The following is a 24,618-nucleotide window of genomic DNA, read 5'->3' on the forward strand; positions in this document are numbered from 1 at the left end:
TGAAAATAAAGAAAACTCTTTGAATGAGAAGGTGTGTCCAAACTTTTGGTCTGTACTGTATATGTGTGCATGTAAATGTATATATATATATAGTGGTGGAAAAAAGTTTTGGGACACCCCATGCATTTGTGAAATATTACATTATGAATCACTCTTAGGTCTTCAAGTGCAATTTCTTTTAGTAAAGTCACAGCCAAAATACTATCAAATCCTAAAAAAGCCATTAAAAACTTAAAATTGACTGGTTCCATAAAAATACATAAGAAATTTTGAGCATTGGGACTTTTTATTAAAGGACACAATTATTGTTGCCGTGCTTAGTGTCTATATAAAGCCAGCACATTTGAAAGTTCTTCAGAGACAAAAATGGCTAAAACAAGGAACCTAGCGCAGGAAACACGCCTGAAGATAAAGATTCTCAGCCAGGAAGGGTACAGCTGCCGCCAGATAGCCAGGAAGTGCAGATGCAGTCCTTCAGCAGTTGGATACACTCTGCAGAAATACAGACAAACCAACAGCTTGGAAGACAAACCAAGATCTGGGCGTCCAAGGGTTTCTTCTTTTTTTTTTTTCAATTCTTTTTTTATTGTGATTTTCATGGTTCACATGTTCATTTACATATCACTTCACCAATCTCATCCATTCATCTGTATATTACATCTGAATAGCTCAGTAATACATCCACGATTCAATATATATATATATATATATTATATAATATATATTAATATATATTAGAGGGGGACAAAAAAATAATAATAATTTTAAATACTGATGCATAAGGGTTGACACAGAAAAACATAGATGACAAAAGGAAATGGATATAAGACCTGGTACTAGACAAACGATGGACGAACCGGAGTGACATATCTAATCCATCTTTTCCATCTTTTCGAGAACAGACCCTGTTTTAACCTTATAGCAAAAGTAATTCTTTCCATTTTAAAAATGTTATAAATGATGTCAAACCACTCGTCCACCGTAGGTTTTTCTAGTTTTAGCCACTTCCTTGTTATAGCTTTTCTAGAAGCAGCACTTAAAACCTGAAATAAGTATTTGTCATTAGAGGAGACGTTTTCTGATGGTAAAACTCCTAAATATAATGATACAAACTCAAAAGTAATGTCTGTCTGGAAAACTTTTTGCAAAATGTTGTGGACCTCCTGCCAGAAAGGCAACAATATTGAATAAGACCAAAATATGTGAAAATTATTTGCCTCGAGGCATCCACATTGTCTCCAACATATAGATGAAGTGGAATTGTGTCTTTTTTGAGCTGGAGTGATAAAAAATCTAATAAGGGTTTTCCAACAAAACTCTCTCCATAGTGTTGAATTTGAAGTTTTCCATTGTATCTCACATAAATGTTCCCAATCTTCTTCATTTAAAACTAGATTTCCTTCCCTCTCCCATTTCTGTTTTACATGCAATGAGCTACCCTTCGTTTGTTGTAAACCCCTATAAAGTCTTGAGATGGTTTTGTGGCCTGGGCCTGAAACATATGCATCCATAAATACTTTTAGTAGAATACTATCCCCTTGCTCTTGTTTAATCTCTTTCCTTAATTGTTCAACATGGTGACGAACCTGTAAGAATCTAAAGAAGTCATCATTATTTAGACCAAATTGTCTCTTTAGGTTTTGAAAACTATTCACTGACCCCTTATACAAAAAAATACAATATGCTGTAAGTCCATGAGCTTTCCAGGCCTTGAATCTTGCGTCCAAATTTTTAGGCATGAAATCTGGATCAAATGCACACCATCTCAGTATTTTTATCGCCTCTTTGAAGTTCTTTTTAATTATTACCCTATTCCATAGCTTAAGTGGTAAACCAATCCAGGGGTTTCCCAGATCAGTTAACTTACTCATCAAACCCTTATCTCCTATTGCTGCTTGAATTGGGAATTCTGCTGTTATGTCCCCCTCTAACTCCTTCCATCTAGCACTATATTCTGGATTGCACCAACACACTAACGGTCTCAACTGAGCTGCAATGTAATAGTCTTTTAAACATGGGAGCGCAACCCCCCCCCTTATTTTTTGCTAACTATAAATTCTGATGTTTGATTCTTGGTCGACGCCCCTGCCAAATGTACCTGGAGATGAGTTTATCCCACTCCTGGAACTGTTGATCAGGTATGTCTAGTGGAAGGGACTGAAAGAGATACAATGACCTCGGCAGGATTACCATTTTAACAGATTCAATACGGGAACCAAAATTAGGAAATGGTATTAAATCCCATCTCCTAATGTCCTCCCTGATTTTGTTGTTCAGGGGGAGAACATTCAGTGAGAACAGTTTTGGCAAATCTGCTGGTATATTCACCCCCAGATACCTCATGGATTCAGCTTCCCATCTCAAATTATATCTTTTTTTCACATTTTCTGAGGGACTGTAATTGAAACTGAGAATTTGTGTTTTTGAAACATTTAACTTATATCCAGAAAAAGATCCGTAATGATCTAAAAGTGAAAACAAATGTACTAGAGATTGTTCTGGACTGGATAACTGTATCAGTATGTCATCCGCAAACAAGGAAATCTTTTGTTCTCCTCCTTTCATATGTATTCCTTTAATGTTCTTATTTTGTATAATCCATTGACTCAGGGGTTCGATAAAAATCGCAAATAAAAGGGGGCTAATTGGACAACCCTGCCTTGTTCCACGTTCCAGTGAAAAGGGATTCGAAAGTACACTCTGAAGGAAGCCCGTCAGGGGCTATGGCTGCTCTTATTTCTTTCTCTGTAATTTCTTCTGCAAGTTGGTTACTCAATTTAGGAAGATTAATTTTCTCAAAAAATTCTACCATTTTCCCTCTATCAACATGAGGTTGAGAGTATAATCTTTGAAAATATGTTGTAAAGCTATTCTGTATCTCTTCCAATTTATAGTGTATTAAATTAGTCATCGGGTTTTTAATTTTATGGATCGAATTCTCTGCCTGTTGCTTTTTCAGCTTATAAGATAACAATTTACAGGCTTTCCCACCTCCTTCATAATACTTCTGTTTTGTAAATATTAACTTTTTTTGTATATCTCTTGTATAAATCTCGTCTATTTCATTCTTTTTCTTCTTAAGTGCTTCTTCTATTTTCTTATCATTTGTGTCTTTATGTTTTTGTTCTAACTGTTCCAATTCTGTTTGGAGCTGGTTCAGCTCTTTTAGCCTATCTCTTTTTTAAGTGGGAACTGTATCCAATTATCTTACCCCTGAGCACTGCTTTACATGCGTCCCACAATATCGGAGGTGTAACCTCACCATTGTCATTCTGTTCCAAAAAGTCGGTAATATCCTTCTTAATTTGGTCCTTCATATGATTCAATATATGTATGTTTAATCTCCATAAGGTGTTTCTCTGGGATTGTTCGAGATTTAGTTTTAAATACAGAGGGCTATGGTCCAAGAGGTCCATAATCCCTATGCCGCAATCACCAACCCTGTGTAAATCTTTACCAAAGGTTAAGAAGTAGTCAATCCTTGAATACAACAAGTGTGGATTAGAAATGTATGTATAGTCTCTCTTTAAGGGATTTAATTCTCTCCACACATCTAAACCAATATCCTTTATTGCCGATTTGATCCTTTTGTTAAGGTGACTGGGCTGAGCTACCTGTATTTTTGATGAATCAAGTTTAGGGCATAATCTAATATTGAGATCCCCCCCACAAATTAATACACCTTGAGATTCTGTTACAATTAATTCAAATATTTGACTAAAGAAACTCCAATAAGAATTAGGGGGAGCATATATATTCAATAAGGATATCAATGAGCCATTTAAGTTCCCTCTCAAAAACATATATCTTCCTTCTGTGTCCTTCTTTTCAAATAGGGGCTCAAAACAAATTTTACTGGAAATTAATATTGCCACCCCCCTCCTATGCCCCTTTGCATATGATGATGAGAACTGATACTTAAAGCCCATTCGTTTTAATTTAGCATGCTCCGTGTCTGAAAGATGGGTTTCTTGCAAAAACGCCACCTCAACTTTGTCTCTTTTTAGTTTTGTCAAAATCTTACTTCTTTTAATAGGGTTGACTAGACCATTCACATTATAAGTTGCTATTTTAGTTGCTTGCATTTAGTGTCCAGTATTGAGAAGAAATAAAAAAGGAAAACCCTCTCACATCCACAAAAATAATCACCATTACCTGAATAACTGAATGTATCACAGGCAGCACCCCTAAAGCTGCATGGAACGGCAGCAAAACATGCCTCCATACGAGGAACAACACAAACACAGTAAGACATGAAAAAAAAACTTCCAATAGTGAGGTCTTCATCTCGACCCTTATAAGGCCCTGATGACAAGAGGGCCTTGAGGGGAATCCTCCCTCACCAGCCGGTGTGGGAAGGCCCTCAGCCATTTGCAGTTTTATTCTAGTGTCCGTCCGGCTGTCTGACAAAGGAAAACAAGACTCCCGACGTCACAGTATGTTCTTAGTTATAGCCTGTAAAATGTTCCTGTAATGTACAGTACTTGTTCCCAGTCTGTTCTTACTGATAGCCGGTTCACCCGGACTCTCCTCTTTAGAATAAAAACTCACCCCTTCTCCTCCGGGAATTTCAACAACCCGTGGGTCACAGATGTTTTATAATCATGCTGGATCCTGGCGCCTAAACACCTGTAGTTTTTCCACGTAACTCCTCTCTTTCCCTGTTCTCTCCCGGTTCCCCGATCTCCTGCTCGTTCGCCATGTGAACTTCTGAATCTGCTCCAGCAGAGATTCCGGGTGTTTAATAACCGACACGGAGAACCCCCTCTTCGCCATGTCTCCGGTCGCCTCCTCCGCTGATCCATACAGCACTGTCCCCTCCGGGTAGAACACTCTCAACCGGGCCGGGAACGGAGTTTGAAATCTGATTTTCTTCTCCTTCAGTACTGATTTCGCTTCGGCATATTCCTTTCGCTTTTTCAACACATCAGGCGCGTAGTCGTGATCCAGATTAACACTTTTTCCGTGAAGTTGAAATCCCCGCTTTTGCCAGGCCAGCTTCAGTAACTCCTCTTTCATCCTGTAGCTTGACAATTTAGCCACAATGGACCTCAGTGGAGCTCCGGGTGGCGGCTTCGGTGTCAGAGCGCGGCGAGCTCTCTCTACTCGGAGCTCAAAGGAGGTCTGGAGCCTCAGGCCCTCCCGCAGCAAACGCTCGACATAACCCACCATCGATGGAGAGTCCTCCTCCGCGCCCTCTTTAACTCCGTGGATTCTGACGTTCTCTCTTCTGGAGCGACCCTCGAGATCGGTCAGCTTTGCATCCAGGTGTATCTGCAGTTTCAGCAGCTCCGTAACCGCATCTTCCGTCACTTGTATTCGAGTTTCGGCCGTGTCGATCCTCTTTTCCGCCTCCTCCATTCTAGTATTAGTTTTATTTATTTCTTCACGGATCTCTTTCAGCTGCTGACTGTTGTCCTTCCTAAACTCCCTTAGTTCTTTCAGTATAAGGCCCAGACCTGCTTCTTCCGACTTCTCCTGGTCGTGGTCCGGGTCCATGCCCTCCATTTCGTTGCTAGCTTGGAGCTCCTGGCTAACTTCATCTCTCTCAATTAACGTTAATTCCGACTGCATGAACTCTTTCGACTGATATTTAGGCATTCCCGAAGCCCACACTCATAAATTCAACTGTTTTCAATGTATTCGAGTTGTTGTGGGCAATTTTTACTTTTAAATGTCGGGAGCAACTTTCCTATGCTGCCATCGCCTAGCTCGTCAAACCCGAAGTCCCCAAGAGTTTCTTCAGCAAGAAATGACCGCATCCTGATCCACATGTGCAGGGAAAACCGCCGAATGACATCACAGGAGCTTCAGCAGCAGTGGTCAAACCAAACTGGTGTCCAGTGTTCCACCCGCACTGTATGTGGCCGACTTTTAGATCATGGCTTTAGGTCCTACAGGGCTGTCAAGAAGCCCCTGATCAATGAGAGACAGAGGTTAGCTCGGCGTCGTTGGGCCCAAGCACACAAGAACTGGACAGTCAGGAATTGGAAGAAGATTCTGTGTTCAGATGAGTCCAGTTTCCAGCTTTATCTTCCTCCTGCTAATGTGAGAGTACGTAGAAGGCCAGGTGAAGCATTATCTCCAGCATGTACAGCATGTTCAGTACCTACTGTCAAGCATGGTGGAGGCAGTGTCATGGTTTGGGGATGCATGAGTGCTGATGGTGTTGGTCATCTCACTGTCTGTGATGGCACATTGAACTCTGCCAAGTATTGTGCCATTCTCGAAACCCACATGCTCCCTTCTGCACATGCACTGTTCCGTCGAGGTCAAAACTGGATGTTTCAACAGGATAATGCCCCTTGCCACACATCCAGGGCCAGTAGAACTTGGCTGCAGGAGAACAGAATCCAGGTCTTAGAGTGGCCAGCTCAATCCCCGGACATGAGCCCCATTGAAAATCTGTGGTGGATTATCAAAAGGTCTGTTTCAAAGCGTAAACCAAAGAATTTAGAAGAATTAAAAGCAGTAATTCAAGAAGAATGGGACAAGATTACCCCTCAACAGTGTGAAAGGCTCGTGGGGAACATGCCAGCCAGGATCAGAGCTCTACTGCGTGCTAATGGCAGGGCTACTAAATATTAATTTGATGATGTGATGGTTTATTTATTTTTTGTTCAGTTTTGAACACATTCTCTGTTATTTGTTGACTTTGACCCCAACAATGTTGTGAACTGACATATTGAAACTGTCAAGAATTTAGTTTTGTTAGTTTTTCTTGTAAACAATAAACAAAAAAATATATAATTTATATTGTTTTTTGTCGGTCTAATGCAGCCACACCTTTTGAAACACAAAAAAGATTTTTCCACAAATATTTCATGATAATATTTGAGATTGTGTAAAATTTTAAGGGTGTCCGAAAACTTTTTTCCACCACTGTATGTAAATATATATATATATATATATATATATATATATATATAGTCATAAACGTATCTATGTGTCTATATATACAGCAGTGGAGCAGCAGTGGAAGTGTCTTTATATAATAAAACATTGTTTCATGTTCAGACGGTCACTGACTTCGTCTTTGTGTTGTCCTCTCAGTGACATGGTGTACTGTGGTGTCTATGACAACGCTCTGGACAACGACAACTACAACCTGGCAAAAGGCTTTAACTACCACCAAGGACCAGTGAGTGTGACACACTGTTGTACTTTAACACATCAGCTTATCAACCACCTGAAGTCCCTTTAGATGATAGACAGACAGGATCAGGTCGCTGAAATCAACTTGTTCTCACCAGCAGCCAGACATATTCTGTGAGGGGTCAGGGTCATTGTGAAATGTATTTGTGTTCTTAGAATTAATTTCAGAACTTTAATATCAGAATCAGAAATCTGGGCTTAAACACAGAATCTTTCACTGTGGTCCTGATCCTCTTCTTTAATACACAGTACAGATAACAAATGTTGCATGCTTCAAATGTATTGATAAAACATGGTTTGACATGTTTATCAGGGATAATTTAGGGTGTTTATCACAATATGTTTTGGAATGTGTGTTTTGCTTTTGCAGCTGAGTTGGCTGGCTGACCTTGTTCACCTGAGCTCAGTCAGTGGAGTAGTAAACAAGCTGTCCTCACTTGAACTTATATCTTTGAAGAAGTTTTTCCCCAACATGTAAATCAACTTGATGTTGATGGATGTTTCCTGTTATCTGCAGCAGCATATTAACAGGGCTTTCGACAAGGAGATGGAGCGGCCAGTGAGAGGGTCCTAGGGCATGCGTCATCAGCTGTTATGAAAACTCAGATTTAATTTTTTTTTTTCTCACAGCACAAAACTAAGTGTCAGTATGTGTTTCTGTGTGTGTTTGTGTGAGTAGGAGTGGCTGTGGCCAGTTGGATACTTCCTGCGTGCTAAACTCTACTTTGCCAAGAAGCTGGGAGAAGAAGCCTACAACACAACAGTCACCCTGGTGAAAAATGTTCTGTCCCGACATTACACCCACCTGGAGAGGTACGACTGTCACCTGTTCATCCACCTCTATTTCACATCAGCAGTACCATCCTGAACATTTTCAAACCAGCACAGTAATGACGGGACATGATTCCTCCTTCTTTTCATCTCATATTTGTCAAATGTAATAACTGATCATGAAATATCAGGTGATAGTTCTTTTTTTATTTAACAATGAAAAATGTATGATGAAAAACAATGTGATATTCCACTGTCGATATTGTTGAAGCAGTTCACAGTACATGAATGTGCTGCACCATTTAGAGAAACACATTCAGAATGAGTGAAAGCTACACTAACTTATCTGTAAGTGAGCTGAGTCATTTAATTGTTGGTGTCTTCTCAGGTCTCCATGGAAGGGTCTGCCAGAGCTGACCAATGAGAATGGCCAGTACTGCCCGTTCAGCTGTGAGACCCAGGCCTGGTCTCTAGCCACTGTGCTGGAGGTCCTCTACGACCTCTAAATGGGCATCAGCCCGTCCCCCTGACGTGATTCTGAAGGAAAATTCTTGGACTTGGAGAAGAAACACACATCACTTCCCACAGTCTGCATTCAGTGAGCAGCTACACCTGCTTCAAATTACATACGATAAATACATGACAGGATTACAGCACCACAATTTCCTTTCTGTCAGCTCACAGTAATCCGTTTGAAATTTGCCTTGCCTACCTGTCCATCTCTACCTGTCCATCTCTACCTGTCCATCTCTACCTGCCCATCTCTACCTGTCAATCTCTACCTGTCCATCTCTACCTGCCCATCTCTACCTGTCCATCTCTACCAGTCCATCTCTACCTGTCCATCTCTACCTGTCCATCTCTACCTGCCCATCTCTACCTGCCCATCTCACCACTCTGTGTGTTTCTACCCTTAGTCTGTCACCAGCTCTCCCAGTGGGCCTCTGCAACAACATGGGAAAAGTTAATTTAACATGATAAATGTTGATTCTGATGACCCATTTTAGTTCATGTAGAATCTTCAGTTTGACTGTCTTCGCTATGTGTTAGAACAAGTAGATCAGTGTGGTGAGCTCAGAAAATGACATCACTTTACTGTAATGAACCTTTAAAACCAGGAAATGAAAACACTTATGTCATATCACCATGTAAAAATATCCAAAGTGAAGACCATATGTAGTCTTGATAATGAGATATTATCCATTGGATATAAATGTGAGCTGTTCATTTAAACTAGTAAGAACTCCTGAGCTGATATGCTGTCAGTATTCTTCAGTGTTCATTCTCACACAAGTATTAATATCAGCAACACTTCATCTCACTTCACTGATGTCACTGATGCTCTGCAGATGGTACCAGTGATGTTCTGGTGGTTTTAAATGGAATTGGAGGGATTTTTTTCTTTTGCATTTGAAAAAAACAATGATACATTTACTAATATTTGAATTAATTAAATGAAACTGCCCTCTGGTGTCTCTCCAGCCAGCAGCCTCACTAATAATGGCAGAACAATATTTTTTGCCGACTGAGCAGGTTTTATTTTAGAACAATTTTTTTTTTATTGAAATCCAACAACCTGCCACTGTGTGCACCTTCTGTCACCACAGGGTGACTCTGTGTACATGCTGTAGCAGTAGTACATGTACATACTACTGCAAGTTGTGTGTTCCATACAGCTAACAGTGCTGCACCCCCACCTGATGCCTTGATACAAATACAGTCTTCCAGCTGTTTCCCATTTCACCACATTTTCCCCACAAGCCTTATGATGTACTTCAATATTTCTATCATTCAAGTGTGTATTAATGTTAACAAGAAAAACTGTTTTGTGCATGAGTGTTGTGTTGGTGTTTCCAGAGGTTCAGTTTCCATGCTGTAGATCTCTGCTGATGGCCCTCTGCTGTCTTAGAGCTGTAGATGTTAGATATGAAAAGGTTTAAAGAAGCATGACACATCAGCGTTCCTCTCAAAAAGAAGGAATGTGGTGAGCAGCAGAAACAAGATGAACCATTAAAGTTCCTGTGTACGTCACTTGTGTTTTAAAATCTTTCTGACTCAGTCACAACACATCATCAGTCTCTTTGGATCCTTGTTTACTGAACCCATCCTCCCTCAGTGTGGTACCTGCACAGAACACAACAGCATCTTACATCTATGTGTAAAACATCAACACAACATACTCATTTATCCTGGTGAAGCTGAGCTGCCACTACTTTGTTGAAAACTAAAATCAGTGGTCAGAAATAAAACTACTCACAATTAAGCTCAGTTGTGTGTTATTAAGTGCAGCACTTTTGTTATTCTTCTATTGCACAATGCAATTAATGTGTGATGGAGAAGATTTGCCTGTGCAGCGGCCGATTGATTATGGAGGATAATCAAGTCCATGTTACTCTACAGTCACAGTCCAGTCATGTAGAAGAGTGCAAAGCTCTGTGAACTCAAACTGTAGTGTTACACATTCATCAGTGTGTCTCTAATGTTGTTGTTTACTCTGCACAGTGTTACACATTCATTCTACCAGTGTGTCTCTAATGTTGTTGTTTACTCTGCACAGTGTTACACATTCATTCTACCAGTGTGTCTCTAATGTTGTTGTTTACTCTGCACAGTGTTACAGCTGCCATAGACAGAGAATAAAGTTATAGATAACCAGGCTGTTGTCTCCTCGCCTGTGTATGTGCGTGTGTGTGTGTGTGTCTTGTTTGGAGAACTAAAGCATTTGGGTTGTACATAATAATTCTGTGTGTGTGTCTTGTTTGAAGAAATAAAGCATTTGGGTTATACATAATAATTCTGTGTGAGTGTGCATGTGTCAGCAGTGGACACACAGACTCAGCAGACTGATGAAGAGCAGAGTTGAGGAGGAAAAGGCCTGAAAAGAGAGAGCGAGGCATGTCAGCATCACAGTGCAGATCCATCAGCAGTCAGTTAGTCAGTCAGTCAGTACTCACTCCAGCCGCAGAGTTTCCGCTGCTCTCCAGAATCAGAGTGCTGCTGTTCAGCTGAACCCAGAATGTTGTGTAGTCCTGGACCAGACTGGCACTGAAATGTCCACAACAACAGCAAGGACATCATAAACGAGTGAATGAATGAAAGAGGATTAATAAGTCAGTTCTGGTCTGGGTACTGGGTCTGTTTGATTGATGGGGGGTACGTTAGCAGTAGACTGCACATGTTGATGATGATGAGGACCATGATGGCTGAGCAAATGTTCAGATGCTGCTTTCACACATTTGGAGGGTGAAGAAAGTGTGTGTGTGTGTGTGTGTGTGTGTGTGTGTGTGTGTGTGTGTGTGTGTGTGTGTGTGTGTGTGTGTGTGTGTGTGTGTGTGTGTGTGTGTATCTTCTACCTAAAGAAGATGTTTCCATAATAACTGTTGCTAGGTGCCTCCCAGGTCAGTTGGACTTTCTTCTTCTTGGCTCCTGAAGCCTGAGTGACTGTTGAATTCTGCTCATGGACACAAACAGATTGGTTCTAACAAAGATGAAGATACAAGTTATCATTATCCATCAAGACAGGAGCGCATGCTGGATCGATCCACTGAGGACACTGTAAACATGATTCTACTGGTGCGTTCTAATGATTTGTGTTAATGATGTGTTCTAACCTTAACACTAACAGACTCCTCTTTATAGACTTCAGTTCTGCTTCCAACACTATCAGGTGCCACCAGATGATCAGAAAACTCCCCCATGTCAGCGTCCCCCCCACTCCTCATTCACTGGGTACACAGCTTCCTCAGTGACAAGCAGTCAGTGTGGATGCTGTAACATCTTCAACCACCATCACCAACACCGGAGCCACCACAAGGTTGTGTCCTGAGCCCCTTCCCCTTCCTGTTCCTTAATGACAATAAATCACCTCACACGGTGGTGCATGGACAATTACCTTCAGCTGAATATAGCAAAAACAAAAGAACTAGTTGTCAACCAGCAGTCACAGCCAGGGTATAAAATTAGATTTTATGAAATTTTACCGGCCAAAATATGTTTTGACCGGCCACTGAACTGTTCACAATCACGACCTTAACTAACAGATTTCCTGTAGGAAACTGAACAGCATAAAGATAATTGTTAATTGCCCACTGATTGTTTTTTAGTAGGGAACTATATAAATGAAGGTTTCAGATACTGTTAAAAGAATCAGAACTTTAATTTTCAATATCTCATACATAAATCAGCATGTGTAAACAACACACGTGCACTTGCCTACCTCAAACCATTGGTGGGTGCATCATTTAAATGTTAGCTATATCATAACATACACAATCACAAAACAACATGTGAACTACACAACACATTTTTTCCTGTCTCTCTGCCCATGTAGAAGGCACAACCATATGAGACCGTTACCGTTGACAGATGTTGCACTTCATGGTATTAGCACTGCCATTGTACACCAACCACTCTCTCCTCACCCCCATATCATTGAACCGCCACTTTTCATTAAATTTTCTTTTTGGTTGTATTCCTCCACAGCTCTTCAGTTTTAACCTCTTCTTGTTCCTCTACTTCTTCTTCAACCACCATCGTCGACGTCGTCTTCTTTTTTTCTCTCTTCTTCTTCTTCTTTTGACTGAGCATGGATGTATCCGTATCCAAGACAACTTGATGCATTTTCAAATGTTGAATGACGGTGGACAGCGAGGGACAAATTTGAAATTCGAAACGCAATCAATAGATCTGCTGTAGCTGTAAACTGTTTATGTTCTACTGTTTGGCATTTATGTTGAAAGTTATATAGCAAAGTCAGCCTGCCAATGGCGTGTGACCTATTTATTTTATTCGCCAAAACATATTTTTACACGCATTTGGTGCATCAATAAAGAAGCTGGTGAGATGAGATATCTTGGACTCACCCAGGACAATAATCAAAGTTTTGAGCAACACATCAATGACATCCACAAACGCTGCCAACAAAGACCGTCTGCCATCCGCAAACTTAGAGCACTTTCTATCAGCATGTTTTGGCAGGAGCTTTGTCCCCTCTGCCTTAGCACTTCTACACAGAATACCCCATTATCTGTTGTGTGTATGTGCTGTAAATGTGGGATATGTGTGTCGATGTATCCTGTATGGATGTCTTTCATGCATATTTGCTATGGATGTTTAACTGTTTGTATGTATCTACGTATGGAGGCTCTGCACAGACTGTGGCAACAACTTTCCTTGTAAAAAGACAATAAAGAATCTAATGATGTGTTCTAATGGTGTGTTTTAATGATGTAATGATGATCCACAAAAGAGTCAAGACTCACTTGTTCAGACTTCAGATGAGGGCTTGAAAATGGTTTCTATTTTTTCTTTTCTACTTAATCGACAGTGATATGTTGTGGTTTCTTTCTTGTGACACATGTACTTACTCTACTGATGTGTTCTAATGATGTGTTCTAATGGTGTGTTCTAATAATGTGTTCTAATGATGTGTTTTAATGATGTATTCTACTGGTGTGTTCTAATGATGTGGTCTTATGGTGTGTTTTAATGATGTTTTCTACTGATATGTTCTACTGGTGTGTTCTAATGATGTGTTCTAATGGTGTGTTTTAATGATGTATTCTACTGGTGGGTTCTACTGGTGGGTTCTATTGATGTGTTCTACTGGTGTGTTCTAATGATGTGTTCTAATGATATGTTCTAATGATGCGTTCTAATGGTGTGTTCTAATGGTGTGTTCTACTGGTGTGCTCTAATGATGTGTTCTAATGGTGCTTTTTAATGATGCATTCTAACAATGCGTTCTAATGATGTGTTCCAATGACACGTTCCAATGATTTGTTCTAATGGTGTGTCTACTTGTGTGTTCTAATGGTGTGTTCTAATGATGTGTTCTAATGGCGTGTTCCAATTATGTGTTCTAATGGTGTGTCTACTTGTGTGTTCTAATGATTTGTTCTAATGACTTGTTCTAATAGTTTGTTCCCCCAGAAAGCAAAGCAAAGTTTTTGTGCGTCAAAGTTTTTGTTTATTTGCTTCTGTTCAAGCTAGGCAGAAATCAACAGTGGAGAAATCAATATTCTCGTCCTGTTCACTTTCATTCTATGCGAGCGAGGTGGTGAAGAAAACGTTGGATCATTGATGACTGGTGAAGTCACAGCTTTATCATTTACATTCTAGCTAATATTCAACTTTCTGCAAAATATTTTTGGCAGGGCTGTTCCTGTGTTGGGACGGCAGAGCTGCTGCTCAGGTGCTCACAGCCTCCAGTTCTCAGAGATTACTTTTGAACTTGTGGGATTGATAAGTGGATTTATCTTCACTCCTGTTTATCAACCTGACTGCAGCAGTGATCCGGAGGTGACCTCCACTGTCGGGTTTTTATGTTCTTTTATGTTCACTGCTGACTGGAGCTGGAGGGGAAATGTACTTTACTTCATGAACGTAATGGTACAGAGAGGAGACAGAGAACCAGAACCAGAACCAGATACTCTGAGTGCTGAGTTCATTGAGAGGCTAAATTGAATTCAAACATCTCAGTGTGTGCGGTGGCTCACTAGCTTACAGCTATTGAACAGCAAAGTGCTCTGGCTGTTTGGGGCGAATAAACACTGCGAGAGTAACGTTAATTATCACAAATGATCCCACCATCAAACTTGCACAAGAAACATGAGGTGAGGACCCAACTTTAACTGTGCCCACAGTAGAGGTGCTTCTATTAACATGTTATTATATTAAGTCAGCAAGGAAACAGCTGCAATATAAAATTCACTCATACCTCCATGTTGTTACAGTGCAAGGCAGTAAACAGGGTGGTGTTGATGCTGCTGAACTTTCCAATGGGCCACAGCAGAGCTGGAAACAGAAAACAGAGTTCATTCCCCAAGTTTCACATGATATGTGCTATGATACTAACCATGCACAGTATATTTTTTTATTTTAACTATACAAAAATAGAACAAATGTGAAATGAAAACGTATTAAAAGGAGACCTAATATGTGTTTTCTATTTTTTCCTTTCCTTCAGTGTTTTATATATAATGTAGGTTCTTGTTCTCAGACCAATCTCAGCTTGTTCAAGTTTACAATGAATCCTGACTGCATACCAAAGTTAGTCACAGAGTTCCACAAGGTTCTGTGCTCGGACCAATACTGTTTACTGTATATATGCTTCCTTTAGGGAATATCATTAGAAAACACTCATTTCATTGTTATGCAGATGATACACAATCATACTTAACCATTAAGCCAGATGGCACTAATCAGTTAGTTAAACTTCAGTACTAAGGACATAAAAAACCTAGATGACCTGCAACTTTCTGCTACTGAATTCAGACAAAACAGAAGTTATTGTGCTGAGCTCTAAACATCTTAGGGACACTAGCTAATGATATAGCTACTCTGGATGGCATTACTCTGGCCTCCAGCACCACAATAAAGAATCTTTTCAGGCAACTGTGGCTCAGGGGTAGAGCCAGCGTCTTGTTATCGGAAGGTCACTGGTTTGATTCCTCTGGTCTGCATGTTGAAGTGTCCTTGGGCAAGATACTGAACCCAAAAACTACTCCTGGTGTGCTGGTTGGCACCTTGCATGACAGCCACCGCCATCAGTGTATGAATGTATGAATTACTGTAAGTCGCTTTGGACAAAAGCGTCTGCTAAATGTAAATATCTTAGAGTTATTTTTGAGATTTGTCCTTTAACTCCCACATAAAACAAATTTCAAGGACTGGTTTCTTCCACCTACGGAACATCCGTAGAAACATCAGGAACATCCTGTCACAAAAAGATGCAGACCCTAACCCTAAACCTAACCCTATCCAGAATAGATTTTAAAATCCTCCTCCTCACATACAAAGCCCTTAATGGTCAGGCACCGGTATATCTTAAAGACCTAATAGTACTCTATTACCCCACTGGAATGTTGCCCTCTCAGGATACAGGGTTACTTATGGTTCCTAGAGTCTCTAAAAGTAGAATGTGAGGCAGAGCCTTCAGCCATCAAGCTCCTGCGGAACCATCTTCCAGTGTCGGTTCAGGGGGCCGACACCCTCTGTACGTTTAAGAGTAATACTCATATATCAATAAGTAAAGCTGTTATTACTCCCCCCATCTCTACCACTGCTTCTCAGGCGTGTGGGAGCTGACCAATCAGAGCAGACTGGGTATTCAGGAGGTGGGCCTTGACGAGACAGGAGGAGCTAACAGAGCATTTCAGACAAAGGGTGAGCACAGAGCTGCAGCACTGTCAGTATGAGAAAGATGATGTGTTTGTTGAACATTTAGGCATTTAACCTGTTCTAGAAGTGACCTCAGATAAAACCATGAACCTGAAAATGAGCAGAATGTCTCCTTTAATGATGACAACTGAAGAATAGTGTACAAAAGCTTATGCTGCATACGAAAATCCCACAATATTTGAGTACTTGAATACACCATGGACGTGTATCTTGTTAGAAAATTCCAATAGTCTCTGTGGTCATTGAACGCACCGCGGACGTGCAGCTGCTGAGACACAGATCGGCAAAAATGATCGTTATTGTGTGCGTCACTTAAGATGTAAGTTGCTGTGTTTTTTCTTGTCGTGTTCCACTCTGTTGATTGTGTTTATCCACAAGTCTGTTTGATGACTTAGCAGTAGTTTGTTATCTGTGTGTATTTATTGATGAACAATTAGCCGCTAATGAGCAACATGAAGCTAGCCGGAAACTAGCAATAGCCTAGAGGTTTATGTTTCTGTATTGTTGCATCCAAGCCAGTAGATTCATGCTCATGACTCTTAAGTTCATAACTAGTCTGGAGCTGTATTTAAGTTGTTGTCTGGTTAGAGATATATGTCTAGCCCAGTTTAGTTTTATGTTAAGTTGTACTTTATTTTCTAATCTGTCTTTATCGTTGTTCTTGTATTGCAGAAACCACACAGACACTTTCTCACTCACCCAAAAGTCAGATAAACATCACTTGAACCGTATTGAAGGACTCTGCCTCTGATTAATGCACTTCTGAACATCACCACAGTGTCCTGACCCGACACCCTGAAGCGCTTGCTGCCATCTTATATAGTCTATTATACAAGTAGTGTCCTTACAATGACGACTGTAGATCAATCCTGTGATATTTCCATTTCTGACTCCAGAGTAGACACACTGTCGGCTCTACAGTGATCCATTAGTGTTTTCTTGTTCAAACACAACACACTAACAGGGACACAATACTACATTGAAGTATGACACAAATCTTGACACAACACCAGCATGAGGTACCAGCACAGAGAACTAACCACTGGCAGCCACATCTGTAGTGTTTACTGTAAGCCACAGATGAACATTGCAGTACTTCAGCTACATCATGATTTTAGTGCTCTAATTTTTTACAGATCAGATTTTATTTTAAATGGGAGTACAAAGAGTTTGTCTTACCCTGTCCCTGCCAGCTCCTGGCCTGTAACAGGAATCCCTGGAACTCTATGGAGCTGTTCTTCACCACCTCCACCGTCACTGCAAGCAGAAAATGACAGGGAGGAGAAGGGAGGGAGGGGTTCATGTTAATATGAGCCTGAGTGCAGTGGTGGACAGTAACAAAGTAAATTTACTTGAGTACTGTACTTAAGTACAGTTTTTGAGTACCTGTGTTACTTGAGTATCATTTTTTGGGGATACTTTTACTTTCACTCCACTACATTTGAAGAACAAATATTGTACTTTTTACTCCACTACATTTCTATTGATGCTCTCGTTACTCGCTACTTTTGAGCTTACGTCTGCTGATGATTTTTTTTTTTTTTTTTGCAAAATTCTGAGAAAATAAACTGTTTCTGCTGATTCGCGTATGGTTTGTCTTAGTCGTATTGCCGTACCTGTACTATGTCATGAGCACCCGTGGCCGTTTCTCAATACCCAGTACGCCAAGTTCGAACTTGTGAACTCCGGGAGTCTGGACTTGCGGAGTTCAGTTGGAAGAACGAACTCCCGGGGGACGGGAGAACGGGAGGACGGTCTTTCTGCAATTGGAACAGGAACATACTTGATGATGTCATCGTCTTCGCTGGTTTTGGCACTTCAACTTCCGGTTATTTTCACTGATTAAAATAAAAATTAAAAACTTGTAACTTTTACACTTGTGAGTCCGCTCCTCCGCCATTGCTATCACGAAATGCATTCTGGGATACGTAACTTCCCAAAGTCCACACAAGTCTCCACCGATGCATCCTCGATGAAATGGGCGGGGCAAGAACACATCCGGGGTATTCGACCGTACTTGGCCAGATGCGAACTTTGAATTGGAACAGTACTTGGTCTGGCGCTGATGACGTTTCTCAAGTCCACAAGAACAGTAGTACAGAGAAGAACACATATTGAGAAACGGTTCATGTTTGAGATTTTTGTCACAAAAACTTGTTCGTTTCAGTTTAAATGTTTGTTGTTCTTACCGCGAACAAATCATATCACGGCCTACAAAGTCTCGTCTTCCAACCTGAAAAAGCACGTCGCGGTATGTAAAGTAGCTACTAAGGTTAGCTAGCTTAATGTTTGTTAAAGAGTGTGTGTGTGTGTGTGAGAGAGAGAGAGAGAAAGAGAGTGGGTGTGCGCGCGTTAGTGAGGTGCGGCTGTCTTTGATGTGGGTTATCCGGCTCATTTTTGGCTGTGATGTATAAGTAAAGTAAACTAGCCAATAATTTGTTTATCTGTAAATGTCAATGGCCGCGTTTCCCAGATTCGATCGTTCTTAAGGACTTAAGAAGGCTCTTAAGAAGGGTTCGGCTAGAAGGAGCGCTAAGATACGGGTGTTTCCCAGATGCGTTCTTAACTGCCTTCTTAGGAGAACCTTAAGATCAAGCCAAAGAAGCCTCTTAAGAAGCTCTTAGTGGGAGCTGTCCACCGCGGTGCTGCTGAAACTGAATCAATCGATGCCAGGCAAATCGATCACCCACCACTTTATCAGCGCATAAGTCACACACAGCGCCCCGTGGTCCCCCTGCAGGTGCAATTAGGCTACGCATGTATCGTGTGTGTGTGTGTGGGGGGGGGGGGGGGGGGGGGGGGGGGGGGGTTGATGGCCGCGTAGTGCTTTCTACCGATCCAGCACGGATCCACCAGGGAGGGATTGTGGATTGGAATGAGGGTGCCATCCACCACACGGATCACCCAGGGGGTCCCAGCCACTGCGTGGAACCCTTGGTGGACCTGGCGGACCTCGTCCAGTGTGGTGGGCAGCTTTATGTGGGTCCGGGCATGGCGCAGGAGAATCGGTGTCACAGCTGCCACACTCCGTGACACCGATGCCTTGCTGAGGCCGGTGCCATCCCCGACCACCTCCAGGAAGCTCCCCACTGCGTAAAAACGCAGCGCAGCCAGGAGCTGCACCTCCGGGCTGAGGCCAAAATTGCAGCGGGTTGCTCTCTGGATGTGTGGAGACACCAGAGTGATCAGCCGTTGGATCTCCGCACGGGGCAGCCGGTACTTTGCCTGACAGCACGTCCGGTGCGGAGAAGTGTTGACGCACGTATGCATTTATGTAAACCGTCTGGCTTCGCGCACGGCGACGCTGTTGGTTCGCAGCGAGAATGTGCTGTATTGCAACCATGGTTTCTCACACGCGCGGACTTTGGCAACGCATATATAGCCTATAGAGTAGCAGATGAAGCCTCTCTGGATGAGGTTCAGCTGAGTTTAATTACATCTGTTTCCTTGATATCTGTGAAATGCCACAGGGTTGTTTTTTTAATGTGTAGTACTATAAACTCATATATGCAGATGTGTGTGGAAAACTTAAACGTGTAATTCAATAAAAAGTTGTTTTTTTTTCATCTACTATTAGCCTATGTTTCTTGCGCCAGTTCAACATTGAGCATTGTTTTATTATTCCGAAAAGTGGAGGATATAAATTTCCCTGACGCGGCTTGATCACTGAGCATTTGGTCGCTAAGAAGGCTGTTAAGAGTGGGTCAGCTCGATCTTACATTTCCTTCTTAGTGAAAGATCTTCTTAAGCTAAGAGCGACTCTGGGAAACACATCCTTCTTTCACAGCGTTCTTAAGAGCGCTCCTAAGAAGATCTTAGCACTTAAGAGCTTCTTAACGAATCTGGGAAACGCGGCCAATATCAGTTCTTGTAGTGCCTGCATCTACATCTTTTTTTATGTGGAGAAAGCATGGATGTCAGATGCAAAAATATACTGAACTGACCGCAGCTGTCTGCAATATATTTAATTTGTTGATGAATGCAGCTGAGTCTGTTCTGAGGCTTCTTGCCTTTATTTGTTTATTTTTGAGCTATAAACCAGTCTGTAGCAGGATCGCATCAGTGTATTGTATAATGACATTAAGCTACTTTCCTGTATTTCCTGAGATATTTTTGAAATACTTTTACTTAAGTAATTTTTTAAACAAATACTCTAGTACTTTGACTTAAGTAATATCTTGACTAAGCCACTTTTACTTGTATTGGAGTAATATTTGACAAGGAGTATCTGTACTTTTACTCAAGTAGTGAAGTTGTGTACTCTGTCCACCTCTGCCTGAGTGTAGGAGCTGCAGGGGTGGAGGTAGACAGGGGCAAATGCATGAGCGTAGGATTGGGTAGGAAGGCTAGGGACACATCCCCACCAATGTCCACTGAGTAATAAATTGTCCCCAGCTATAATTTGGCACACAAACGGCTAACAGATCTTGTTCTCTTGTCCTACTAGTCCCGCCACCCTAAAGCAATATTGCTAATAGAATTGGCTTTTTAGTTTTCTTGCTAACGTGTGATAGGCTAGCTCATGAATGTGGGCTGGCTGTGGTAGCTAGCTACATCCAGGTTGAATTCATTCAAAGCTGTTCTGTGCACCTGAGGATAAATAACTTCAGAAGAATGTCTCAGATTTGATTCAGTCAGTCACAGTATCCCACGTTTGTGACACGCTCTATTAAAATCAGTCAGATGTTGCAACGGCACATTTCTAGATAAATATAAAGATAAAGATTCATGTCAACATCTTGATCATTGGTCAGTCAGGCTTGTTTGATTTTAAATAAGTCTTGGCTTTCAGAATATGAAGCTCTTAACACCAGATTCAGACGATAAATACAATTCTGAAGCTTGTCAAGGCATGATGACAAAAGCTAGCAGTGAACGATTATCAACTGCACTCTGGTCCTTCTCAGGACTCTCCTGCCTCGTGCTCTGTCTGCCTGAGGTTATGAATGAAAGGCTTGGTGTTATATGAACAAAGCAGGGACTTGGCTTTCATAATATTTAGATCCTGTCGTCACATTCACATGATAAATAAAATGTTGAGCTGTTTGTTTAGGGTGTGGATAGTGTTTTCTTTTTATGTTTAAGCCTAGACGTAAATACAAATGTACAGATCATTGGTCTGAAAATGGAAAAAACAGGACCTGCCTGAAACTGTCCTTCAAGCTTCCATACGTCCGTTCAGCTGACATATCTGTGTTTTGTGATTACAGTACTTGTTATTGTTGATGATTGCACTATGAAGTCTCTGTTAAACTGCCTTCTTAATGGTCATTGCCCTTTAAAAAAAATTAAACAGATAAATAACTTTCAATAAAATTGATTGCTTATGGCCCTTTAGACTCATTTGTTCTGAGCTTGGTTAATTGAGACTTGTGATAGTGCTAATGTAACTCTCCTCTCTTTGTTTCACACCTCGAAACCTCTGCACTTTGCAAAAGAGAGGAGGTGTGTAATTGGGAAGCTAATGAAGTAGAAAAGGACATTCACAGATTTAAAATGTACGAGCAAACTAGTCAAGAATGTTTCAGAAATATGTTCCCCGACGTCTGATGATGGCTGATAGAAGAGAGGGGGTGGGGAGTCTGACATGCTTTCCTAAATGATATACTAATAAAACTGTTATCCAGACGAGCGGCCAAACCTTCAGCACACTGTGCAGGAAGCTTGTAGTCTCGTTTCTTTAGATTGTTTTGTGGTATTTTTACTTTGACAGTGCAGAAAGAAAGGACGGCCCAGAACTCATCTTTTTCCTTTAAACTCTTAATTTTACATTTTAACTGACTTATTAAAGGGGCAATTTATATGATTAAATTTTTTATTGGTCATTTGTGGGCGGATTGTAATGTGACGTCTCTGTTGAAGTTGTTTGTTGCTGCTGGACTCGCCTCAGCGCCTCTCTCCGCTCTGCTAACAGTACCTAATGGTAGTTAATGGAGTCGAGCACAACACAAATGTCCAACAGAGCCCCTTTAACTTACTAACTGAATTAACGTGGTCATGACCTTTGGGTCAATAGAGATATCGTTTTTATTGATACATGTAAAACAAGTGAGCAAGTCACCAATACTTGATACAATAGTCGAGTAAAAGTCTCAAAGTATTTGATATTAAATGTACTTAAGTATCCAAAGCTCAAGTAAAAGTAAATGATACATATAATTATGCATGCATGCATGCATGTATATACTGTATATTATTAAATTAAATTAAATTAAATTAAATTAAATTAAGGAGTCTGGTTAAGACCTGCTCAATTTGGAAAGTGTCATGAGATGACTTTTGTTGTGAATTGGCACTATACTAATTAAGATTGATTGATTGATTATAGGGCAACTGATTATTGACAAGACATTAGAGCCTAACTTGACTGATCAAACACATTCCCAACGATGGACAGTAGAGTGTCCTCTTCACACACTGTAGAAGACAATCAGAGAGGCAGGAGGACAGACTGACACACCTGTAATGACTCCACCAGGCCTGTAGGTGGCACTAGATGTAGACAGGGTGAATGGTGGGCTGCTGGTGGAGGGTGTGAAGGGTGGATGTACAGGCATCATGTTGCCACAGGAGGTTGCCACTGAGCCATTAGGGAAACACACACACTCCTCTACACAAATCACACACACCACTGCTAGGAGTGACATCATGGCTGCAGGAGGCATCTGAAACAGACAGGAGACAGAGAGGAGACAGCGAGGAGACAGACATGAGACAGAGGAGACAGAGATGAGACAGAGAGGAGACAGACAGTAGACAGACAGGAGACAGATAGGAGACAGATAGGAGACAGAGAGGAGACAGTAGAAAACATCCCAGGAAGTCCCATTTCTGACTATATGCGACATCAGATCCAAACTGGTCTTAGAGGTAAAAAAGCAAAACAGCGACAGATGTTGAAACCAGATGTTCTCAGTGACTCTTCCTCCTGAACATGTCTTCAATATGATGCCAGCATAAGAAGGAAAAAAGATGCAGACGAGGTGAGGCTCATAAACCATCAGGTAAGAATGAAAGGACTATTGAGCAGGTGACGGCTGTGTCCCCACAGAGCCAATCAGATCAATGCTCCAGAGTTCCCCGTTTGGTTCTGACGGCGCAGACATTTAATCTACACTGCAAATAGTTAAAAAGATAAATCTGAGATTGTTCTATATTATTCCTCATGTCAACAAATCAAAAAACCAAAACTATCTCTCATGACTTCCTGCACCCACCAGTGGCCCACAGCTGCAAGCCCATTGGTTCACACTCGATATGTAAATCTTTAAGAAGTACAAAAAAAAAGTATTTCTGGCAGCAGGACGGGTGTGTGTGTGTGTGTGTGTGTGTGTGTGTGTGTGTGTGTGTGTGTGTGTTCAAAGTAACTTAAAGCTATGGTCTATGATCTGAGAAAGATTTGAAAAAAGCATCCCACACCCCTCCCCTCTGTGCTCCTTAATCCCTCCCCTCCGAGCTCGTATTGCTCTCCCCTCGGAGCTTCCCACGACACACCCCCTCCCGCAACAAGCAACAAGAGCAACAGAGGCCAGATACACACATCGTAACGCATATATGATAATCGATCATATTGATTTAGCAAAGGCTTCGTTGAAAACAAATGGACAAGACCGGGAGGAGGGTTAGCAAAACAGTTGAGTAGTGACTGGGCAAGAGGTTGTTATGGAGAAATAAATCCGGACAGGATGCATGAATGGATGAATGAAACCCCTCCGCTTCACGTTGGGGTTTCATTCATCCATTCATTCATCTTACTTGCATTGCTTGCTGCTTCATTTAGCTGCCACAAGCAAATAAATAGGCTGATTTGGTGTAAACATGATAGCAATTTTTGCTTACATTGCTAACATAGGGGCTAACGTCTCCATTGAACAAGTAAACAAGTGTTGACAATATTGCAGAGACAGAAATTGTTTCGACACCGTCTAATAACACAGAAAAAACAACACAACATCCACAATAAAGACGAAAGATTACCTGTTCAACAAAAACTTCACGGAGCTTTCGCCACCGTTGTATCTGCCTTTTCAGCGACACACTTTCGCTTTCTTTCAGTCTTTCCAGCCGCTTGCTACATAATTATTATCTCTATGGTGAACAGGAGCAGGGGAGTGAGCGAGGTGATTGGATGGAGGGTCCAAGAGCGAGAGTGCAAATTTGAGCAAGGGGAAACTCCAAATCGGACTGGATGGCTGCTATTGGTCAATTTCTTTGCAGTTTTGCAGGCACTAGAGAGAATGGATTTATTTGGTTCCTTTTGCTCTTCACATTGTGTAGGTTATACTATTGGGCCATAACCACCATCTAAATAATGTTAATAATAATGATCAATCTTTCAAATTGTAGACCATAGCTTTAAATGTCCTTTACCTGTCTACCTGTCCTGTCTTCACCTGACTTTGGGTGAACTGTTCCTTGAAGGATGACTTCTACTGCCCAGAGCAACAGTGTACAAGCTGGAAAAGAAGAAAAGTACAGAATATTGACAGCGTTGTCTTTTAGACAAGCTAC

General features: G+C 41.3%; 2 protein-coding genes across 3 annotated transcripts in view; one reads left to right on the forward strand and one right to left on the reverse strand.

The window, feature by feature from the left end:
- Positions 1-10,583, forward strand: part of agla (amylo-alpha-1, 6-glucosidase, 4-alpha-glucanotransferase a) — a 77,734-nt gene extending 67,151 nt beyond the window's left edge. For both annotated transcript variants that reach the window (XM_084368529.1, XM_084368528.1), the window contains exons 33-35: positions 7,054-7,141; positions 7,835-7,968; positions 8,315-10,583. In XM_084368529.1, coding sequence (XP_084224655.1) covers positions 7,054-7,141; positions 7,835-7,968; positions 8,315-8,432 — 340 coding nt within the window. In that variant the 3' untranslated portion in view covers positions 8,433-10,583. The remainder of the gene's footprint in view (positions 1-7,053; positions 7,142-7,834; positions 7,969-8,314) is intronic.
- A 130-nt stretch (positions 10,584-10,713) lies between these two features.
- LOC311266378 (putative ferric-chelate reductase 1) lies at positions 10,714-22,667 on the reverse strand (the record flags this gene model as incomplete). The annotated part of the gene is made up of 7 exons (XM_084368725.1): positions 10,714-10,801; positions 10,881-10,971; positions 11,280-11,377; positions 14,645-14,721; positions 17,287-17,364; positions 17,784-17,867; positions 22,568-22,667. The coding sequence occupies 7 exons, from the start codon at positions 22,665-22,667 to the stop codon at positions 10,742-10,744; spliced, it is 588 nt and encodes a 195-aa protein (XP_084224851.1). The 3' UTR covers positions 10,714-10,741.
- Between the last annotated feature and the right edge of the window lie 1,951 nt (positions 22,668-24,618).

This window comes from Pagrus pagrus (assembly GCF_965226575.1).
Source record: "Pagrus pagrus genome assembly, chromosome: 12".
NCBI classification, from domain to species: Eukaryota; Metazoa; Chordata; class Actinopteri; order Spariformes; family Sparidae; genus Pagrus; species Pagrus pagrus.